The 23,700-nt window shown below is 42.5% G+C and overlaps 1 protein-coding gene across 1 annotated transcript in view; it reads right to left on the minus strand.

The window, feature by feature from the left end:
* The window catches only part of LRRTM4 (leucine rich repeat transmembrane neuronal 4), a 200,064-nt gene extending 177,660 nt beyond the window's left edge, over positions 1-22,404 (minus strand). The window contains exons 1-3 of the mRNA XM_040651595.2: positions 22,213-22,404; positions 21,703-21,912; positions 18,097-19,643 (exon numbers count right to left, since the gene is read on the minus strand). Coding sequence (XP_040507529.1) covers positions 18,097-19,643; positions 21,703-21,706 — 1,551 coding nt within the window. The 5' untranslated portion in view covers positions 21,707-21,912; positions 22,213-22,404. The remainder of the gene's footprint in view (positions 1-18,096; positions 19,644-21,702; positions 21,913-22,212) is intronic.
* Positions 22,405-23,700: the final 1,296 nt, after the last annotated feature.

Consider the following 23,700-nt stretch of genomic DNA (forward strand, 5'->3'; position numbering starts at 1 on the left):
CAGGGAGAGGAGGAGAATATTAGAGTGCCTACCTGAAAGGAAACGAATATTGCAGCGCTCTGAAACAAAGGCACAGCCTGATGTGCAGGGACAAGTAGCCATAAACACTGGCTTTCAATGAGCTCGCAATGTATAAATATTGATTCAGTAAACACAAACAGAGAGAAAAGTTGATTTTTCTTTCCCCTTTTTGAAAGATCTGTAAAGACTCGGAAGTTGGAAGAACAAATTGCATGCATTATCTGTAAGGACCACAGAAGGGATGCACACAACGATGGGTACTTTACTCTTCTGTCGACACATACTCACAGGTGGGGCAATTTTGGCTGTAACTGCCTCAATTGAATCAATCCTGTTGTCAATGAAAACACCACAGAGTTTCTTCTGTTTGGTGAGGGAGCAATGAGGGTCTTACAGGTGCACTGCTTTTGTGGTTTTGAGTTCTGGCTCTTCCAAAAGGGAACTCCCTACAGCCGCTATCACAGGTATTCAGAGCATGAATCCTCCACTGAGAAATCCAAGCAGCAAGAAGTGTTCTTGAAAATCTGACCCTAAGATCATCTCATACTAATTAAATCAAACACTTAAACATAAACTCAACCAATCATCAAGCCGACACTTGAAAATAAATGTTCAGTCTTTTCCATGCTACGGGGTAATGTGGTGAGTCTCTTGACTGCAGTAAATTAAGTAAACCCACACAACTTTGGCATATAAAAAGTCCTGAATGATGAAACCTATCCAAAATGAGACTCCTAGCATGGTACTATCTTTCCAAAATGCCCTCTTCCACACTGGGAACTGGCTTTGTGATGGGTCCCAAAGGCTCCACTTCAAACCTCAGCAGCACATATTAGCAATGAGCATTTATGTGTTGTTTGCTCTATGGTTCAATCCAGTTACTCTCCTGTTTGCATAAGGTAGACACTGATTTTAAGACTTTTTCATTTGCCTTCTGACTGCAGCTCATCTGACTGTTTCAGATCTGGCATGCATTTGTAAATAGTTTATCAGGAGTTAAATAATTAATACATGCTTTAAGAACCGATCAGAAATCGCATGTGACCTCTTATTTATGTGCTTATCCTGTTTTAAAATTCATCAATGATTAACTAGCACTTTTTTAAACCTCTTACAAAATGTATCTTTAATCCACACTGTGACTAATTAATTACTCCATTAAGCTTGAAATACAGCTAAGCCACACCGTGCCTCCCTGCCCACCCAGCAGAGATTCAACCAGCCAAGCAACCAACCGAGGTGAATGGTAAAAACAACTGGAAAAAAAACAAAACAAGTAAACTGAAGGGAAAAGGTATTTTCAAAAGAAATATATTCCCTTTGTTTTTATGATTCTCCTCCATGTCAGTGTTTTGCATGCATGTCTCAAACATTTACATTTAGATAATGAAAACTTCGTAATTCTGGCCTGAGCTGCTGGAAACTCCCTTCAGGTGATGGTAATGGGAGGCAACAAGACCGTACCTAAGTGATACTCTCCATGTAAACAAAGAAATTAAAGCCAGTAGCAGAGCTGTAGTCCTGACAAAGCTTATCAGACAGCAGCATATGGTAAAGCAAAGGCTTGAGCATTTAATTGGATAGAAGTAAAAATAACCCCACTCCTGCAGAACTCAATGGAGGAAGAAGAGAACCCTTAAATTAATTACTTCAGAGAAGTCACAATCAAATTCTCCTTTGTTATCACCGACCTTTCAAGGATCTTGGCAGATTGCTGAGAACCAAGCCCTCCGTGTTACATGCTGCATCACGTTGTTTGCAGGGCTTGGAGCCTCTGTTGGCAAAGAATCCTTGATGTAACTGAGCAAGAATTTAGCAGGGTAATTTAAGGCATGTCGGTGAAAGAGCATATTCATGTGCTGATTTAATTTCACATCCTGGATACTAAGCACACAATAAAACTTAAACATTATTGCTATTATGCTAGTAAGAAAGATGGGTTGAAGGCTGGAAAACCAGGCATGAACTCCATCGGTTTCTTATATGTATCACGCTTTACAACCAGCCTTCAGTTCTCTTATCCATTCTGTTCCCCAATACAAATAGCACAATATTCCACTAGAGCATTAATTCTTGAAATAGAGGCTGTTAACATGATGAAAATCATTTGGAGAAGCGATAGTGTGTTCTGAACTGGCCCAGATATTTGATGCATCTGCAGATGTCACACTCCCACATACACCTGTATGCAAATAGCATGCTCTGCGTATCGGCAGGATGCAATGCATGACCTTGCTGCAGCACAGCCAGGCTTGGAAAATGTTTGACTAGAAGGTCATAGAAAAAATATATATATATCCAAATAGACCACTGGACATAAGTCAGTGGAAAATGTGACAAAACACTGCACCCAAGTCATGAATTGCTATCACAGCAAGGTATTGAGAAATATACATGAAACGATATTAAGAAATTCATATTATTTTACTGCTATGGTCAAGATCCATCATGAAGCTTCTACAGAATGCTGCTGCTGAAAATCTAACCAGTAGAATGAGAAAAAGACAAAAAAGAAATCTCTATTTGAATGGAGCCACAAGTATTTTACTAACTGTCCCACACCACCACTCAGTCTCTGCAGGCTGGGGGAATCCTCTCCATCCTCTCCTTACTGCCTACGCTCCTCCCTGTGCTCTCAGTTTGTTTCTGTGGGGCTGTTCTCATTCATAAAGCTATGACCTGCAGACCCATGCCCTGCCCTGGGGTCAACACAGCCATCGTCATGAAGCACCTATGTTACCTCCTTACTTCCTTACGATGCCTTCCCTTATGATTCATGCTACATCCCAGCACTGCCAGCATCCCCAGACAACATTATTCCTTGAGTTACGAGGTAATATAGCCATGCCTGTAACCCAACGGCACTCTTTTCACTGCTTCCTGCAGCACTGTAAAAATTTCAGTGAACATCACTTTGGGTTTTGCTTTTTCCATCCATCCATGAAGGAAGATCTGCTGTGCCCATCACCGAGCAGTTGATGGCTGGAGCAACAGCTGAAGGCCAGAAAATATTTGTGTAGACACTGGGATAACTTCATTCTCAAGGAGGTACTCTATGCACAAAGTAAACCTCAGCCCTGGATCCGTCACCCTGATGAACTGTTTGCCTTAATGAATGGCCTTTGTTAATTCCTGAATCTGAATTAATTCAGAATAGCCAAATATTTAAGGCCTTTGTCAGCTCTTGCTTCTGTTGCTTGTTGTTAAGCTGCACACAGGCACTCCCAACAGGTACAGCATAAAATATTTCCCACTGTTAACACTCTCCTTTAACTACAGCGTTGAGATTTATCAGCAATGCTTTCAAAGGTTGGGGCCATGCCTTTGCTAATCACAGCCCAGAAGTGCTATTCTGCCTGAGAAAGGTGCTTCCCTCCCCATAGCAGGCCAGGCTGTGTGACTTAGCTTGCTTCTACCATCCATCTTCCCCTTCTCTCCTCCCTAAGTGCTGGCTGCTAGTAGAGCTACTGCTGGGCTCTTCTGCCAGGGAAGGGTATGGCAGAGGGCACAGGGAAACATTCACTCGAAGGCACAGACTGACATGCTTGCTCTGCAGAGTGGGAGAAGAAACCTGTGTGCAGTTATCACTAAAAGCAAGGAAAGGAGAAGGAAAAAGGGGGGAAAAAAAAGAAAAAAAGAAAAAAAAAAAAAGGAAAAGAGGAAAAAAAGAAGGAAAAAGGGGGAAAAAGAAGGAAAAAGGGGGAAAAAGAAGGAAAAAGGGGGAAAAAGAAGGAAAAAGGGGGAAAAAGAAGGAAAAAGGGGGAAAAAGAAGGAAAAAGGGGGAAAAAGAAGGAAAAAGGGGGAAAAAGAAGGAAAAAGGGGGAAAAAGAAGGAAGAAAAGGAAAAAAGAAGAAAGGAGGAAGGAAAAAAGAAAGGAGGATGGAAAAGATGAAGAAAGGAGAAAAGAAAAAAAAAGAAAACTGAAAAGATAAAAGAAAAGAAAAAATAGAAGGAAAAACAGAAGGGAAGAAAAGGAGAAAGGGAGAAAGAGAGAAAAGATAAAATAAAAATTGAAAGAGGCCTGGGAGGATCTGAAGAGGAGGAGCTGAAAATCAGTAACAGCAAACAAATGTACCTACATGAAGAAGTTTGGTTGCAGGTTACAGTAAAATAAAGCCATTAAATGAAATCGTGCAATCCTGGATTATAAATTAACATATTATTAAATATTATTATTGTATCTATATACACACACAAATGAATGAGAGAAAAACCCATTTCATTTAAGCTAAATTCAGCTGTATGCTGAATATTTTGACTCATATTGACCAAGAAAGGTGGGATCAGATGATTGCTCTCAAATGGGCTCGTGTCATTTCTGTGATTTAAAACAGTGGATACTAAACAGTTATATGATTCACAAGCTTTTTCTTTTTAAACAGGCAGGATTCTGCAAAATGCCCCTGTCGAAGCAAGGGAGTCAACTCTGCTTTGGATGAAGGGAAACCATTTCCATTTGTTCACCTGACACATTTTCAAAAGGAATAACAATTTTCCCTTTCAAGTCCTGATATTTCTGCCCAGTGATCATCTAGCATGCTGTTATATCTCCAACTAAAAGATGCACTGTAATTCTTTTCGGGTGAGGGTTTACTTCGTAGAAGCATTCTGTGTCTGTAAGGTACCTCAGAAAGTAGAACCTTGGCCATGAAGCGAATTCTGACATCACTGATATTTTCAGAGTGAAAGAAGTATTTTCCACTCATAAATGAAAGCATCCATAAGGATACATCCAGTCACAATGAAACTTGAGATAAGCAATGAAAAAAATAAGTGGCAATTCCTGGATAAGAGATATGGCCAGCTAGTTGTTTGTTTTTCTACAAAAACATACCTTCAAGTTTGGCAGGCTTAAGTTTCAGTGAGGTTATATAAAGCAAACATTCAAAAGATGGCAAATTCCAGTTTACCCCAAACTGAACTTTTTTTTTACATAAGACATTGTGGTTGTGTCAGAAATACTGTGGAAGCTGCGCTCAAGAAACAACAAAGGAAGTGCCTAAGAATTAAGTCACTAAGTATAACAAATCCACTCAGAAGCATACAGTCCTAAGGAGATGGATGCAAATAGATGATGCATCATGCAAATTCCTCATCTGTAGGTCCACGGAAGTAGAGGAATGGTTAGCAAATATATAAAATAACAGGAAACCATATGAAGATTTTAGCAACTGTAAGCAGTACAAAAAGCTTAAATGATGCCCAAGGAAGCTGGGTGCTAGGTCCAGAAACATAATACAGAAGTATCTCGCCATACTTAAGATATAACTTGGGCAATTCTGAGCGTTCAGTAGAAGGTGGGAAGACAGGTGCTCTGAGGAGAGCACAGTGTGATGAATGGAGGCAAGGATAAAGGTCTGGGCCCTGTATCAGTTCAGAAGCAGCACTACAGGAAGGTTTTACCAGGGCTTGTTTGCACGTGGCACTGCAGTTACCCTCTGCTACAGAAGGCATGGAGAGCTGAGCCTAGTCTCAGTGAGTGCGCTGTGAATTACCACGTTCTTTCAACATCAACTGTGAATCTATCTTCATGCCAAATTAATGGTGGGAGAATGAAGGCTCCCACAATTAAACTCATGATAAAAAATTTCTGGACTCCTAGACTCATTACTGATTTTTAATTAATTACCAATAAGCAGAACATTTGTTACTTCTGCAGAACACGACAGACTTGGGATCATTGACAGATGCCTCTGTTTTTTTTCTTGGCCCTATTGGCACAATTCTTTATTTACAGAATATTTGACTAGAGTTATTCCAGAATGACATGTAGCCTGACTTCTTATGGGCACACCTAACTGAACAAGTCATCAACAATCACATCCCCACAGTAGCAATTCATCAGAAACAGAACAGTAATACGCCACGTAGTCAAGGCAAGCAACACACAACCTTTGGAGGAAAAAGAAAATGACTGAGCTTTGTTTACAAATCATAGAATCACAGCATATCCCAAGTTGGAAGGGACCCAATAAGGATCACTGAGTCCAACTCCAAATCTTACTATATAGTAAGAAAAGAACCTCGTTTCTGCAAGTTGCTTGGTCTAGAAATACCTTTCCCTGGGAGAAGGTGAATGTGCTTCATTCCATCTGCAAGGCTAACACAATTTCCAGAGTCCATTCAAACACTACTGTGGTCCCTTCAGAGTTTACAAAGTCCACTTTTGTTAAAACTTCTGCAAAAAGACCTAAGCTAGTCGTTTCATTATGTTGGCAGCCCATCACGAGTTGGGCCAAATGCATAAAAACATTTGTAAAGAAACGTTAACATCAGAGAACGTGTGAACAAAATCCTAATGGGATGTTGGGTTACTGTGTAAGCTCAATAAGTCTTCAGAGGAAACTCTGATGACTTCTAGGTGAATGCAAATTTATTACAGTGTTATAGTGATGTATTTCATTTTAAATGCTGCTAACTTCAGATTGGCATTACTTTGTAAATAGGGGTCTTACCACAGGCTTCAATGGGTCTCTGGTTCTCTGATCTGGGTCTGCAGTCAACGCAGGATCAAGAACTAGAGGTGAGCGACTGGAGACCTGGTCAAGAACAGGGTCAAGGGAACAGAAGAAGGAACTGTCATGTGACTTTTTGTGGGGGTTTTTTTTGTAACCTCTCCTTGGTGAGCTGAATATTGTATTCAGCTATCCTGAGTGACATTTTAAATATCAGATACTTCTTCCTCTCAGATGAGTTTAATCTCTTTGTGGAGAAAAGAACGATTTTAACAGCCGAGCAGCTATTTTTCACTGTGAAGGTTATTAACCTTTGGAACAAAGCACCAGAGAAGCAGAGCCTTCCTTAAGTCTTCAAGTGACTTCTGTGGAGGCACTTTTTAGTCAAAACAAGCTACTGGGTTTTATAAAGCACTGTAATTTCCTATATGGTTATTTTGGCCCTTGATATACAAGAAGGCAAAGCAGGTGGCCGCAATCTCTTTAACCCTAATTTGTAAAGATCTATCAGTGTAGAACATCCCCAATTCCATCCTCATTAGACATGAGAGGCAGTGAATACAATATGCTAGTAATACCTTTCACTTACAACCTACGTGGAAAACTCATGGAGCCGATGTTAACTTTAGTCCCTGCCTGTTACAGAAAAACAAAGAAACTTAAATCATGTTTTAGAAAGCTAATATAATAAATATTTGGGAGCTAACCATGAACAGAAAAAGTGTAATCAATGACTCAGATTGACGGAGCTCTTTGCGCGCTGGGACTCTTAACATATTCAACAATTAATGGGAGGCAAAGAGAACACCCATTGACTTTGTTTTTAAATAAAAATTTCAAACAATTCCAAATTGCCTGTAGGTTGCTTTCCCTTCTGATTTGTGCCATTCCTCTTCCGTATGCAAAACCACACAAACTGCCTTCATTCTCCTATGCCACTTCGCGCATGACACTGATGTGGCTTTTGAAGCCAGAAGCCTAACCTATGATTTAGAAAGGGAAAGGAAATGGATCAGAAATTTACATTAAAATCATGCAATTGCACTGCATTGCAGAAAACTACCGGGACCAGGGAGAACCTGAGTACCTAAGAGTAAATCTCCATTGCATCTGAATGTAGTATAGACATTTTAAAAGAACTAAATAGGCATGTGCTAATACCACACCAACACAAAGCAGACCACTTCAGACAGGCTTTTATAACAGGAACAAAACAGACTCAGTGGGAGTCCCTCAAGGCTCCCGACAATGCTTTTTTTTTTTCTTTCCTGCTAAAGCAGTAGCTCAAGCCCCAGCCCTGTTGTTAGCATCTTGCATGGAGAGAGTGAAAGGCAATCCTCTCCAGCTGACCTCTGTGTAAGTAGATAGGAGGGCAAAGCCTACAAGAGGATGGGAGAAATTGTCAAAGATTTACAGGCTGATTTAGTTTCTCAAATTCTAATGAAAGCCATTGTGACCTTGCTTGATTTTTTTTTTTTTTTTCTTTTGACAACCTGGCAGTTTGCAATGCTCACACTATAAATTAAGGGCAGAGTTTAGAACAGTCCCCAGTTCTCGTGGCCTCCAGCCCTGGCTGGCTGGTCAGTCTTCAAATGCCAAATCCATGAGCACGGACATCATCCAGTCTTGCAAGGCAAGGCTGAGCATGGAAGCTCTCCCTTATTATATTCTTGAATCTTATTTAGCTCTGAATCAAGTCATTCATCATAACACGTCTACACGCAACAGTAATGAAACAGTAAGGCTTATTTGTCTGATGGGAAGTTCAGGAAGGATCTAGAGTGGTAGACAAAGATCTAGCCTGAGGTTCTTCCATGAATTAGAGCTATAAACAGAGAAAATTTCAGTGCACAGAGCTGCATTGAAAGGGAGCAATGCATAATTGCATAATGGGGTTATGCATTATGCAGACTTCAGGATGTTCCCACTTACATCGCTTCTACCTCATTCTTGCGCATAGAGAGGGATCTGCTCTCAAGCAGAGGAAGATCAAAAGCCAACTAGATAGTTTTGCACAAATTCTTGGTCAACTACAGTATTTGTAGCTTTTCTTCCTTTTTTTTTCTAGTAAGTATGAAAAGGACTGTAAGTTGAATTTGTTACCAAATAATTGGTGATCTTACTGCATTGTTCTCTTTTGCCAGTTATCTAGCACAGCACCTTCTCAGGTAAAGACCTACCACATGGGAGCAATGGAGGAAAACTGTATGTTAAGAACACAGAGACCTCTATTGCCACAAAATCTCTGAGACATTATAATTGGAAATAGAACTAGCATTAAAATATGCTGGTCTTAGGACTTCTCTTTACATACATATGCCTGTGTCTGTACACAGACACCAAACATCTGTCCTGACCATCAGTCCTCCTCAATACACATTCTGTTAAATTAAACGGATAATGATGACCCAGAAAAATCTTCTTATAATGTGAAAAGTACATGGTAATTAACTAGCCTTTAAGAATGACACTGTCGATTACTTCGGGACAATCAAATAATAGTAGAGAAATGGAGTCTGAATGGGAAAGATGGTGTCAGAGGTGCAGACTGAACAATAGTGGGTTTTGCCTGTCATTCATACCAAATTACTGCGGGGGGGAGGGGGGAAGAAAAACTATTTATAACCTGTCAGTCTCAAGAAACCACAATTACGATGATTTAATTAACGCACGGAGAAGCTTCAGGCAATCACATCGTTCTAAATTTAAGAAGTAGCACATTTCAGGCCCAAGATGATTTAGAACATTAACAAATGCTAGTTGAACCAGGGCAGGAATTTGATGGCCTTGTTGGTTCCCTTTAAAGCATCCATCACGGCAGAAAGATAATCCAAATGGATGTGTTAGTGAAAGATGAGAGCAGTGAAGAATCATCTGGGGTTTCAGAGGCCATCATGCAGAAGGAGAAGCTGTTTTTTAATGAGAACGGAGTTTGAAAATGAGCAAAAACACACAACTTGAGTCTATTCATCAAAGCCACAGTATGCATTAGAAAAGTTTGATAAAAAGTGGAGCTAGAATGCATGAAAGTGCAAGTCACCAAGAGTGAGCCTGACCTCCTCATAGGGAGCTTGTTCTCAGAGATAAATGGGTCCTCCACTGGCCCAATGCACAGCAGGGGGCTTTATTCTGGGCACAGTGCAATCACAGGACAGCTTTTCCCTACACAAGACTGGCATTTGGAGTCATTCAGTAAACAGGATATAGCCAAAGGTTTCCTACAACCTGGATTTCAGTCCTCAGTGGGTCATGAGGCACCCAGAGCTGTTCATGCCCCATCCCTGGAGGTGCCCAAGGCCATGGATGGGGCCGTGGGCAGCCTGAGCTGGTGGGGAGCAACCAGCTCATGGCAGGGGATGGGACTGGACTACCTTTAAGGTCCCCTTCAACCCAAGCCATTCTATAATCTTATGAACGCATCTGAAAATAAACTGCTCCTCGTGTCTCTGTTGCCTTTCTGTGCCAGACCTCTATGGATTACATACTGGGTCCTATTCTTCCCAGGGAGGACTACTTCCTTCAATATTTCCATACAGTGATTGAACCTGGGAGGTGTCACAGCTGTTGCTCAAACACAAATAGCTGTAGCGATAATACTACCATTACAATGAGTTTACTCTCTTTCACTTTCTGATATTGATTGCTTCCAAATTGGATTAAAATACAAGTAACATACAGGAAAAGCCTACTTCTGCCATACAAGAAAGGAAATATGCCAATGTACTTGTTTGCAAGGAACAAGAATAACAAACCTTCTGCTTTAAAGCTGGTTCTTTCATTGTCTATTAAGAATTGGAGATAAATATTTCTTTTACTGCAACATGTATTTCTATCTGTATGCAACAGGAAGCACTGCACACAGACCCGATGCTGAATGTACCAAAAGATCTTTGCACACGACATAATTTCTAAGTTCTGCCTGTTGCAATGAAGGACATGCCACATTCCCACAGTAGATTTAACAGGCTCTGGGTTTTAAAAAAGCATATAATTTTCTCCTGATATAACAATTCTGCAGTGCAGCAGCAGACACAAAATAGCAAATACTGTTACACAACAAAAGAATTTAGAAATTTCAGTATCAAAATCAAGACTCATTTATTAACGTCAGTCTTTCCCTATTTAGGTCTACACAGAGTACATAGCTGTACAAGAGCACAACAGCAAAATTCCACCTCTGATCATCAACAAACCGATCATGCTACTTTTCCCCATAGGCTAATAGCAGAAAGACTATTTTTGCTTCTACTTTTCTGTATTTCAGAGGAAATCAGACAATAGCAATGACAGGGAAAGGGGGAAAAGAATGGAACTGTAGCAGCAAGGAGCTGTTGCATAAGATTGCAATCTGGGTGATGCAGAAACTAAAAATTAGAATAATGTTACTTATCCGATGAGTTTTGAGATCTACAAATGAAAGATACTATGCAAAAACAAACAGAAGAACCCTCTCCTTTTAGCCACAAGGATGGAAAAAACAAAAATCTTAAGTTCACACATCCTCCCTCACAAGGTCCTGCCATTTTGCCATTTTCCATAGGATGGTGCCCACTGACATGGAGCTTTCAAGGACAGCCTTTCTGGCTTGCTTATATCCATGAAATTCACATGACCTCACCAATAGCATTTTCAATGTATCTAAATAACCCCCAAAATAATAAACTTGAACTAAAATGCTTCAACTATGAAACAAGGATGGAGATTTTGTTGTAGCAATATATCATGGAGATGAGAAATTTCAGCTGATCAGCATTTCTTGCCCTGTATGTCCTTTCCCGCTCTTGCAGGTAGAAAGACTTTCATCCAGTCACCCATGGCAGCTGGATGGCTGCTACATCTACAGGCAAGAACCTTCTATTTCCCCTGCACTCTTACATGGCTTAAGGGGGCAATGAGAAAACAGATTCACCAGGCCAAGAAGCCAATATTCCCAAAGTCACATCCTCCTGCACCATTCCATACACAGTGTCATAGAATCAGAGAACTTTTTGGGTTGGAAGGGACCCTTAAAGGCCATCTGGTCCAACTCTTCTGCAATGAACAGGAACACCTATAGCTCTGTCAGGTTGCTCAGAGCCTGGTCCAGTCTGACCCTGAGTGTTTCCAGGGACACCAGTGTCTCCAATGACAGCATCTCCTAGCTTCTACCAAAGCAGGTACAGAGGCAACAACCCCCAGGAGATTCCTAGGAGTTGACTCAGTCATCTTTTTTTATGTAAGACAGAGATGTACAAGCAATTCAAGCTTATTTGGCTCCACAACAGGCAGATGTGATAAAATCTGATTAGTGTCAAAAATGTTTACTGCTGCAGCCCATCTGCGTTCAGTCCCATATACTTGGCTTGCAATGGCCAAATACCAGGATGTTAGTGCTATGAACACAAATCACACAGGAATTTTACACGTCAAAATGTTTACAACAAGGAGAACATGACAGAGAGCTGTCCATTTCTCTATGCCAAGCAGCTCTTGCTAGCAACACATGCAGTCTCCTGAAAATAACCTGTAGGTCTATCTCAGTGGCAATAACACACCTGCACAGTGGGTCGCTTCTAGCAGCATCAGGCTGCCTCCAAATGTGGATGCATCCAGGAACAAGAGCCAAGTGCACAGCTCTCATCCAGCACCCAGCCTTGCTCCTTTGGCTCTGTGTTGGATGGCATAAGTAAGGTCGCATTGTCAAGAACCAAGTCAGCACTGCTGTTCTGGAGGGGAGCTCAAGGAACATTTCCAGCAGCAGGATACTTACTAACAAGACTGTTCGCTTCCTTTCAAGTGAGATTTTTGTGTGTGTGCATGTGTATTTAAAAGAAGAAACAAATGAATGGGTTCGACAGATTTCTCCCTGTCTCTGCTAGCATTCTCCCTCCTGGCATGAGCTACATAATGGACTAAAATTGATTTTTTTTCCCCTCCTTAAAATACTGGCAGCACATCACAGAGCTCAACCAGAAGCAGAAGAAGGGGTGAGAGAAAAGGAGAGATGGAGAGGGTAAATTGCATCTGTCACAATTCCAGCCACGCAGGAATCCTTCACAAGACCTGAGCAATGATTATAAAAGAAATACAATTATTTTCTTCTTTGGTACAAAGCTTTTACAGTGCGGTTCTGTCACTCCTCACCGTGCATAACACAAACTGGTTTCAGCATATGGAAAAATAAAGAGAAGAAAAGAGGTGATGGGGGGCAGGGAGGATGCCATTCTGTTGGATATGTCTGTTTGAAGAGCGTGCATCCTCGGTGCAACTTCAGAGTTCTGTCAGTTAGCTGTCAGCCTCTGGATGAGACACAGTAGAACAAATGTAATGCTGCAACACAGGAAAGTTCCAAGCCTAAGTGAAAATCAGGAGATATGGGCTCAGCTTCTTCCTCTGCCACTAATTTCTTGCTTTATCTGAGAGCGAGCTCTCGGCAGAACACACATTGTAAGACCGATCTCAGATCAGCTAATCTCCCAACCAGACACCTGAATAAGGATTGAGAAAGACTTTCAGAAGTGCTCAGCATCCTCCTGCAGCTCCCCTTTCAAATTCACAACCAGCATCTCAATTGCTGCTGATGTGCAGCTGGCTGAGCTCTCCCGGAAATACAGCCAGGCATTTTGGTAATATCTTTGGGAAGTCTCACGCTTTGCAAGTGCTGAGCCCTGGAAAATTTGCCCCTATGCATTTATGACTACATTACTTAGTGCTTCTGTAGCAAAGCTTCCAGCATACTGACACTATGCTTGCAACCACAAATAACAGCAGTATATGGAAGGCTGCGGGAGTTAACATAGACTGATGTTAACAAACACGCATTTCTACCTTTGGCCCTAATCTTGAAGATATTTCCAAAATTTACCTCCTGCTCAAACCTCTCACTGGCCCTGCACCTATGAGGTTTCTCCTCTGACCCACTTCTGACATATTTCAGAGACCTTGCATGGAGGAAATCCACTGTAACCTCAGTCTTCACCTAATCTCTACAACAGGGCTTGTGACAGAGCTTCATTGTGTCTCAAGCAGGAACTTAAGGTCCATTTATAATCACAGAGAGGTAGAGAAAGAGGTGGAGGAAGAGCCAAAGCACCAAAGGATAGAGAGAGCTCAATTAACATGGACCATCCTACAGCTTTCCTAAACATAGTCATTAGAAAAACGACTGCAACCTCTTTGCCCCTAAAATGAGGGCAGTAGGCTATGAAACCAACAATTACTGCTCCCCACTTGCCATGTTCTTCTCCTTGCAATGCACTACCTGGAAAATCACCTTCCTTTTACATTACCCCAAATTGTGTAAAACTTAAGCCTCTGCCATCAAATCCTTGCTAAATTTTCTTTGTATGAATATAAGACCAAAGGGAATATTGTTACTGTTCTTAAAAAAGCACACCCAAAAGACAAACAAAACCCACCACTCTGCCAAACTGCTGAATGACTTCTCCCTCCTGAAGCCACCATGTTCCATAAGATCTTGCTTAGATCCTGGACATCCTTTCCAAAATGAGTTAGAGAGCCACAAAGGCCTTTCCAGAGCTGGAATCTTGGGCTAACCAGCATCTGGAAAGAGAAGACTTATTCTGCTTTTTCCCTTTTTGCTGCAAACAACACAGTATGGTGTTTAATAAATACATGATAATCAACAGCGGCATGTCAACATTTCCTTTTAAATTAGGCTCAAAAAGAAGAGGTCAACAGTAGCCCAATATGTTTGCATATGTTATATTCCTCTACCAATCTATTTCTTCCCACTGGCAAGAGAGGAGCAAGCAGAATTCAAAGTAAACATAATTTTGTGCGACTGATTTAGCAAGTATGAATACAAGTGACAACTGCCCTGGTTTTCACTCCAATGAAAAACATAGAAGCATCACAGCAGAGACATTCTTGTATGCGAACAGGTGGGCTTGCTTGTCAAACTCTGGGGTATGGTTAGACATGGAGACATGAAAGTGTAAAGAGCAACATTGCAGGGTCTGTGTCAATTGTCTCTCAAAGGGTTTCACATCAACTGTGCTCAGCTAACATGGAAAAGATGTTCACTTGGTTGGTTGGTCGGTGGTTGGTTGTTCAGTAGCAGTCAGCCTGAGAAACAGGAGAGGAAGAACCTAGCAGAAAGGAGGAAACATTTCTGGAGCTGTGTTCATTCTCCCCACATAGTGTGCTATATGTGGATATTGTGCATGCTACATATGAAATACATCATTATAGCTTGGTTTTTAGAATTGCTTTTTATGCTCCATGATTTTCACCAAATGTACAAATAAACATGACAGAGAGAGGGAAAAAGATGCACAAGCACAAAGCAAATACCAAAATGAGATAGCAGCAGTCTGCTAACTGGATGGTGAGAGCCAAAATCATAAGCATCCAGTTATTTTAGAAAGCTTTGCCAATAGACTAAATAGAATACCATGGGCCAGGTGTCAGTGATTATAATCCCACTGATGCCAAGAGAGTTGCTCCCATTTACAGCGAGCCTGACTTTGGCTGTGCCTCTGTAGTACAGGAAATAATTCATAAAGCATTGAGTTAAAAGCAGCCTTGCAAAGTGCCCCTGGCACTGACTGCTTGCAGATAACAACCCAACACGGGGCAGCTCCCGTACACCCACGTTGCTTTGGTGCAGCCAAGGCATCTCGCTGAACTCAGAACAACCACCATCACCACCTACTCACATGTGCAGCTGCTGTTAAAAAACAAACCTGTGTGAATGCCTAAACATGTTGCTCCAAGGCCAGTTCTGCCATAGAAAGATGGTGGTTATGTATGAGAAGAGCTGGACACTTGAAAAACAAATTCAGAGCTGTAATAGTAAAGGCTGTGCCCAGCACAAACCTTGGCCATGCACAGGAACATCTGTTATCACCAACCTCCAACAGAGGAATAAGCTCAGGCATATTCTTTCCCAGGTTAACACGGAATAAACCCATAAGTAATCAACCCCTTAACCCTTCGCAGAAAGACACACAGGTTTTGGACACCCACGGTGCTTAAGGGTTGGCATGCGAGAGCAGACATTGATATGAAAAATATAAATAAAGTAAAATTGATAGAACCTTAAGTAATGGATGCTGACAACTGCTCTGCTTTCATTTTGATAACCAGGTACTCTTCTCCCTCTACACATTCCTGTTTTGGGGGAAACCTTGGCCTGAGCCCAATGAATTAGCAAGTCAGACCCGTGGGAGGATGAGCCTGAGCTGTCTCACTTGTCCAAAGCAATAGTTTTAGTAATAGGTTTCCCACAAGCAGGTGTATCTGGGTAAATTAACTATTGATAACGAAATATTCCGTTTTCTTCCTCCCCTCACTGCAACATTAAGCCTTTCCACTGCTGAAGATACTACAGGGATTTTTTTCTTACCATTCCTAAGTACTGCACAGTGCATATCTGTCCTTTCACAAGTGGAACCTTGTAGCTATGGAGACGAAGGATGTTAAATCCAAGCTGAAGATAGTATTTCAGTGGGGGCTTATGGCTGCTACATGTGTCTCCAGTGATCTGCTGCCTTCTGTCTCCTCCAGTCCTCTAATAGCCAACGCATAATTAATACCACACAGATACAGAGCATATGTTCTCCCAGTCCCAGCACTACTGCATTCCGTACAGGCTTCCTGAATTTACACCACAACAAGGAATCCCAAAGATAATGGGATAAACAGCCCCACTTCTGCAAACTTGTGAGCCAGCGTAACTTAACCTGAACGGCAGCTGAATCAAGCTGCTATGGCACTGCGATAGCACCTGGAAACCAGGTGAGCTGGGGTCCCCTTGTGTTTAAAGCTGTGTCTAACACTCAGCAGCAGCAGGAAGAAATTATGCCATACTGACCTTCAGTTACCAGACCTGGTAGGTCTCTTTACCTATTTATTAATCTAACACAATCCAAATTATTCGGATTTCAGCCTCTCAAAGAGCAGCAGATGTCCCCTTATCTTCTGTGCTTTATAATTATGATCCAAATTTCCTTACAGTGGTTTCATTACGTGCACTTTTGGATACGACACAAGGATTCAACTGTCCTCCAAATCATCTTTAAATCAAACAGCCCCATACCGAAGCTAATGACAATTTAGTGGTGTTAAACTTGAGCAGGAAGACATGAAAGCCTTTCAAAAATTAATGAAATTAATGCTCCTCCTGACAGCCGGTGAAAATTCACAGTAACTTTGTTAGCATCTTTTTATTTCTATTTGTGCTGCTAACAGAAAAGAAAAAGCCAAAGCACACATTCATCCACATAATGCTGGTACAAATGACAAGGGCACGACAGGTGCTTTTCTCATTCTGAAGGCAATGCTGCTCCAGACACAGTAACCCCAAATCATCTCTATTTTTGCTTCCCCTTAGTTCTGAGGTCCAAACTCAGATAGTGATTTCAGGTGCCAAATACCAGACATCTTACAGAAGCCCTATTTTCTGAAAGTGCAGAACATCCAATTTTCAAAAATGGGGATCCAAGAATCGCAGCCTGCTGAGCACTGCTCAACTTTAACACACCTTTCAGACTACCTCGTTGCTCCAAACCTACCATAGCCTATTCAACGTGTATAAAAAGATATGAACAAATGTCAGCAGGCACACTGACAGTGTATTCAGGTAGGATACCCACAACCAGGGAACCAAAATCCACCACGACCCCCTCATCACATGCAGCGTTAAGTATCGAGTACCGAAATGTAACCATGGAAATCCTCCTCATCAGGAATAAATAAGCAATTATATTCACAAGTAAAAGCGTTTCTTACATACATATTAAATAGTGTCAATGACAACGCAGCAATGAAAAAATACTTGGCATTTTCTTGCCAAAGCTTAACAACAGAGAAAAAAAAAAACACCAAGAGCTTTTCTGATTTTTATTTCTCATGTACTTACTAAATCAAAATAATAATGCATCCTTATGTGCATACAACTATTGTCTCCAGTAGAGTTGTGTCTCAAGCTAAGCCTTCACCAATCATCTGAAAGTTTTCACTAAGATAGAAAAACCAAGAGAAAATCCCTCTCTCAAACCCAGATATTTGCAAATGTTTAAGCTGAGGCCTCTGCAAGGCTGAAATCTACAATAAGCTAGTAAAGAAGCATGGACGTTTCTGCTTATCCAGCAAAACAAGTAAATGCCCAACCCAAAGCTGTGCTGCAGTCTTGCTGTTCCCAGGTTTACCCCCTGAGTCAGACAGACAATGCAGAAAAGCTCTGGCATTATCACTAAATACATCAGAAAACACCCAAGATGTAACATGGGGTCTGGAGCAGAGATGACTCCATGCTTGTTTTTGAAACAGAAAAGGTTCTTAAAACTTCTCTGCCTCTAGCAATACAGGAAAGATGGGCCTCACGCCACCACCAATAATTAAATAGGCGCAGATGAGAGGAGGATAATGCACCTTTATCATAGGTGTTTACTTCATCTTAAACTAATGCTTTGTTAAGTCTGAATTGTTCAAAAATAATCGCCGTCACTTCCCTGATTGCTACGATTTAATGAGATAACCTCACATGCTGAGCAAACCCCAAAGCAAAAAAAAACCTCATTAATCTTTCCAGCATTTAGAGACACCTCAAGAGCTTCAAACATTTACCTCTCCTTCCCAGCAGCTGAAATGGTTTTAGGAGGATCATGGTTCATACCTCACATTCCCTGGAGCCAGAGATGGTATACGTGCAGGGCCCAGATCCATTAACGGATACATCCATGGTCTCAGAGTTTGTTGGCTTGTAGTCCACGTAATACTCCTGTAAAGGGGAGTTCATTTGCCTTTCAGACTCCCTGGCCTTTTTCCTGCGCCTCTTCATGAGCGAGTGCTGCTGGAGCTGCTTCATGCTGGCTGGATAGCGCTTCCACGACACGTAGATAACCAACAAAATCATGGCCACAGAAAGAAAGAGGGCCACGCTCCCAGCAATGATTTTGTGAAAGGAAACATGCTCGTATTCGGGTTCCACTGCAGGCGTTGGGAGGTCAGTGGAAGGGCTTGGCACAACAGATGTTGGCTGATTGCTTTCAAGTTTGGAAACGGTAGGCTTAGGAATAAAGACAGGTCTCTGGGGGGTTCTGGGAGCCTGATAGGATCTTTCAGTAACCACCACCTGGATTTCAGCACAGATATTGTATGTCTCCACAGCATCGCTCACTTTTTCACCCTGGATTTGTTTAGGGCCTGCACATATCATAGTGCTTTCTTTATTTCCCTTGAAATTCTTAAGCCAAGTAAACAGAGGGCAAATGCTTCGAGTACATTCCCACATATTTCCGGATAGAGTGATGGAGATGAGTGAGATCCACGTATTGATGGTCTCCTGAGAGATGTTGGTGAGTTTGTTGGAATCCAGGTTCAGCTTTTGCAGGTTGGGGAGGCACTGGAACGTCCCGGGCTCTATCCCTGTAATGTCATTTCCTGATAAATCCAAGTTGTGCAAGGAACTCCAAGTCCACGTTAACCCTTGGCTGATAGATCGGATCCTATTCCACTGCAAGTAAATCGAGCGAAGGTTGAAGAGGCGTGGGAAGTGGGCAAAATTGATCTTAGAAAACTGGTTGTGCTCCAAGTGGAGCTCCGTCAACTTCAAAAGGCCAGCGAAGGCATTACGGGATAAGCTCCGCAGGCGGTTGTAGCCCAAATCCAGAAAATCGAGGTTGCGGCAGTCTTGGAAAACTCGGATCGGCACAGTCTTCAGCGAGTTAGAGCGCAAATGCAAGATCAAGAGCTTACGAAGGCCCTTAAACTGCTCAGACTGCAGCACCTGCAACTTGTTGTACGAGAGGTCCAGGTTGCGGAGGTTGGGGACCGGGTGAAACGTTTTGTTGTGCAGATGGGTAATTTTGTTGGAGCTCAGAATTAATTCCTTCAGCCTGCGGATCCCCTGAAACGCATCCTCATCCACGGAGTTGATGTAATTATGGTCAAGATAAAGCCATATGAGCTGATTCAGGCCCGCAAACTGATTCGATTTAAGCTTCTGAATGCTGTTGTACCGCAACGATAAGCCTTGAGACCCTCCAGAAATATTCTGAGGGATGTCTCTGAACGCGTGAGATTCGCAGTACACAATCTTGCCATCGCATCTGCAGTTCTTGGGGCAAGCTCGCTGAGCCCCCGCAAGCACAACAAATAGCACCACAGGAAGTAGCACTAACACCACACTCATGCCCCGCAGCTGCTTAATTAAATGGAAACCTACAATATTAAAAAGAAAACAAACGTGCATTGTAAAGCTACCAAAATAATTCGCCAACGGGTTACTAACATCAGTGGGGTTCCTGATAGAGCCTTAGTGAAGCGGTGGGTTTTGAAGACAACCTGCTTGTGTCCTGGCTTGCACTTTTGGTTGTATAAGTGTCTGCTCTTTGAGTTGCTGGCTTGCCATCTCTCCTACCTGCACCATCACCGGCACTACTCTCGTTATTCAATTACTTGTGTGTGATTTATGAGCCCTTAGAAGGACCAGGAGCCCATTCTCTATTCGCTGTTCTCCTGTACATCATCTCTCAGGGCTGCTGGTATATCCTTATCGCTAGATGCTGGGGTTTTAACAATAAACATATTTGTCAAGTCACTGTGCTGAATACTCCATAGTGCTGGGAAGGAAATGAGGCAAAGCTTCTGGTATTTACATGGTGCTAAATATGTTCCCTGATAAAAGCAATTGCAAGTTCAGTTCCTCCCAAAATTACTGCAAAAAGTGAGGAATCTACTTATTATAAAGTTTGATCCATCTTTAATGCATGCATTTGTTGCAAAACAAAAAATTATAGGCTTTACTTTTTGCACTAAGTGATTATATTTGAGAGTCGGTTTCACTTGCTCATTTTTTTCCATGTACCTTAACCACATAGAGATGCACAGAAACAAAGTTCAATCATGTAGGGAGGTATACTCTAAAATGCAAGCATGGGACCTGAGTAACAAGGTAATGTTAGGAGATATTTATTTAAAATGAGTCACAGCCTTAACACTTATTGCCTTGAAGTTATCTACATGGAGGGGTGAATACCTAAGCACTTGCTATTTTTGGTATACATTTATTGCATGTCCTCCATGAAAAGGTACATAGAAATACTTACATATAACCACTGCCTTTAGAGCAGCAATACACCCAAAGTTTAAAGGGAAATTTCTGTATTTCTCTTTTCCTCAGCCCTACTGATTTTAAGATTCTGCATTTCAGATGTCAAAATTCTCACGTACAACCGATATCGTTGCATGACCACAGTGCTATTTTCCACATTCTTTGAATAATTCTGGAAGGGGCTGCAGGGGGCTGTCAGAACCCCCAGCACATACGCACACTCCCCTCAGCCCATTTTAGGACTGATGCCTCTGTGTCCAGAGTTGCAATCTTGCTAGGAATTAAGATGCATTCTTCCAATAGGAAACATTCTAAGGGCTGGTATCTCCTTGATAAATAATCACCTCATTATTTGTCACATACACAAAACCACCCTTGTGCTGCAGTTATTTCATCTGCTTTTAAAGCAAGGGGGCAATCTACAAAATAATTCCTCATCTAAAATGCCCCTGACTATGCATCTCTGCCTTTTACTTTAAGGTTAGATTTTTAATTTAAATCCTCATTTTTTTGCTACTGCCTATGTGTCAGCAGCAGCCAGACAGAAATATGTTCTTGCTGTTACAGACTTGGGGGCTGGGGGGGTGGGGGAAAGAGGGAGGGAAATAAACCTGTCACACTTGAAAAAATAAGACTGGCAAATGACTGCTGGAAATCCAGCAGCAGTATTAGGGGGCATCTTTTCAGAACCACCTATAGAACCAAATCAGCCCCTTCCCTTTGGCTTCCCACCTCACCGCAAAGTGTTAACAGCCCGTTCTGACAGCCCGAATAATGCCACTACAGGCTCACGGAATAGGAACAGAAACCCAGAAGAGATGTGGTGCGGGCTGCCTCACGCATGCATGTACCTCTGTGCATCATGTGTGCAGGTGTGTGGGTGGTTGGACAGGCAGGAACGTACAGCCCTTCACCCCGTGCATGCACGCACACATTAATTACATACGAAACCACTGCAGGAGGAAAGGTGTGTGTGTTTGGGGGGAGGGCAGGGGGGGGTGAATGCATGATCTAAAAATACAATAGCAAGTACAATGAGTCACCTGGCACAGGAATGCGCTGCTGGTTAGGCTGTTTCCCCCTCCCAAACAGCTAATAATCCAGCTGAAAAAAATATGCCATACAGCTGCAGCTGTGCTAACAAACAAGCAAGAAAAGTTCACTTACCCATCCTTTTGTCACCAACAAACCTCCTCCTCTTCCTCTCGCCAGCTGTTTTCTTCGCTCTCTCTTCCCCTTTTTTGCTTTTTTCCCCTCTCTTCCTCTCTCTTCTTTTTAAAACTGCTCCTTAAACCATCAGGATCTTCATGTCACAGCGCGGCTGCCACTCGCATCACCGCCATCCAGCGTGCACGCCAGAGCCCCACACAAAGTTCCCTAGAGAGGACAAGCAAGAATTTTGGGGATGAGGAAGGGAAAGGAGAGGGAAGGGGCTGGGGGTGGGGAAGACAGGACGAAGGATGGGGGGGAGTCTGGGGGGGGGGGGGGGGGGGGTAGGGAGGGACTCTAAGCTCTGAGAGCCATTGTGTAAGTCATCAGAGAACCATCAGCTTTAAGTGGCAATCTGCAAGGGAAAGCTACAGCACACCGCGAAGGTAAAGCAACTTCTCTGGGAGAAACGAAATAAAAAAAGAAGGGGGGGGAAAAAAAGAAAAAAAAAAGAAGCTTTGCCGGTACCTGGCAGCTCTCATTCTGCTGCCTTCTGCCATTCCCAGATACAGCAATCCATCTCCAGCGCCCAGCTCCCGAAGCAGGCAGGCCTCCCGTGCCGTGTAACCCCCCAGTTAAAGGCTGTGCAGGATAGCTTTATCCATTTAGCTGGTCAGGTTTAAAGTGTTTTGTAGCTGTGCTGAGAGGCAGCTCCTGTCTAATTCAGAAGGCTTTCCAGAGAGTGATGATGCTTTGGAGCTTGTTGGTGCTAATGTTCTAGTTTGTGATACACTGAGTGCCCTCCACTGGAGAAAACAGATCACACATTAAAGGCATGAACAAGTGCTCCTGTCATTGCTATGCAGACTTTCTTCCTTCAGAAAAGAAAATTAAAGATACAGCATTGCCTCGCTTACCACCATCCCTCCCCAGACCCCTTTGCCTTCCCTCGATTGTTCAGTGTTTATGGGGCGATTTTCCCACAACGAGTGCACAGCACTGAATAAACAACACCTGGTCCCTGTGTATTTGGTACCGGATCTCCTTCTAATCCACCTGACCTGGATATTTTCCTTCAGTGCACTCCACGCTGATTTTATTTTCCTGCATTCCCTGGGTGAGCACAGGGAAAGGGATGCCTGCAGATTCAAAGTGAAAGTCATGTTAAGGGAGGGGGGAACAGGAAATGCACAAACTAACCACCCACATATAAGGAATTCAGTTACATGCACCAAATCCAAGTGTAAACACACTGAAAACAGCGTGGTGCCCCCTTTTTAAGCGTTGGGTTGTTGATTCTTTTCCATCAGCAATGATGAACAAAGCAAAAACTTGGAGAACACAAAGCTGACGGTGCAGAATTCACCTTTTTTCTCTCCTGAATTCATCCCCCCTTGGCCTCCCTCAGCTCCCAGGCAGCGACTTCTCACGCTGCTCAGGATGTCAGCAGGTTCCAGCCCTGTGCTGGGACCCAGCACGTGATGCTTCCGCCGCACTTCACCTTCTGCTATTTGTCTGGCAGGTTCACCTGGGCTGGAATCAATTCTCCCTCAGCCAAAGGGATCTGGAGGCAGTGCAGAACCACGCAGACTGCTTTCACCTGCTGCTGTTTGGCCCCGTTAACCACAAGCAGCAAACAGACCTCTCAATGGGTGCCCATGCAAACACAGACGTGACTTCTGGGGTTTCAGAGCCATCTCAGAGGAGCACTGTACTGTCCCCTAATGCTTTTAACCTGGGTTATAAAAAAAAATAGAATACTGTCATTTATCATAGAACAGATCCATGGGTTCCTAAAGCTTATTTTAGCAGTGCTGTCCACCCAGCTGATCCCCTCTCCCTTTGCTACGCAGACAGCAGGCATTTTAAAAGCAATTCCCATCTCAAGTCTTTTATTTAGATGATAAATATGTTCAAAGAGTTTGTTGTTGATTTTCATTAAGTGATCCTATGCCATTCCTTCTCTCTTAAGTGTTTTTTAAGTATTGCCCCCTTACAATTTAACAGCCCATTCCA

Source organism: Gallus gallus, chromosome 22 (assembly GCF_016699485.2).
Source record: "Gallus gallus isolate bGalGal1 chromosome 22, bGalGal1.mat.broiler.GRCg7b, whole genome shotgun sequence".
In the NCBI taxonomy this organism is placed as follows: domain Eukaryota; kingdom Metazoa; phylum Chordata; class Aves; order Galliformes; family Phasianidae; genus Gallus; species Gallus gallus.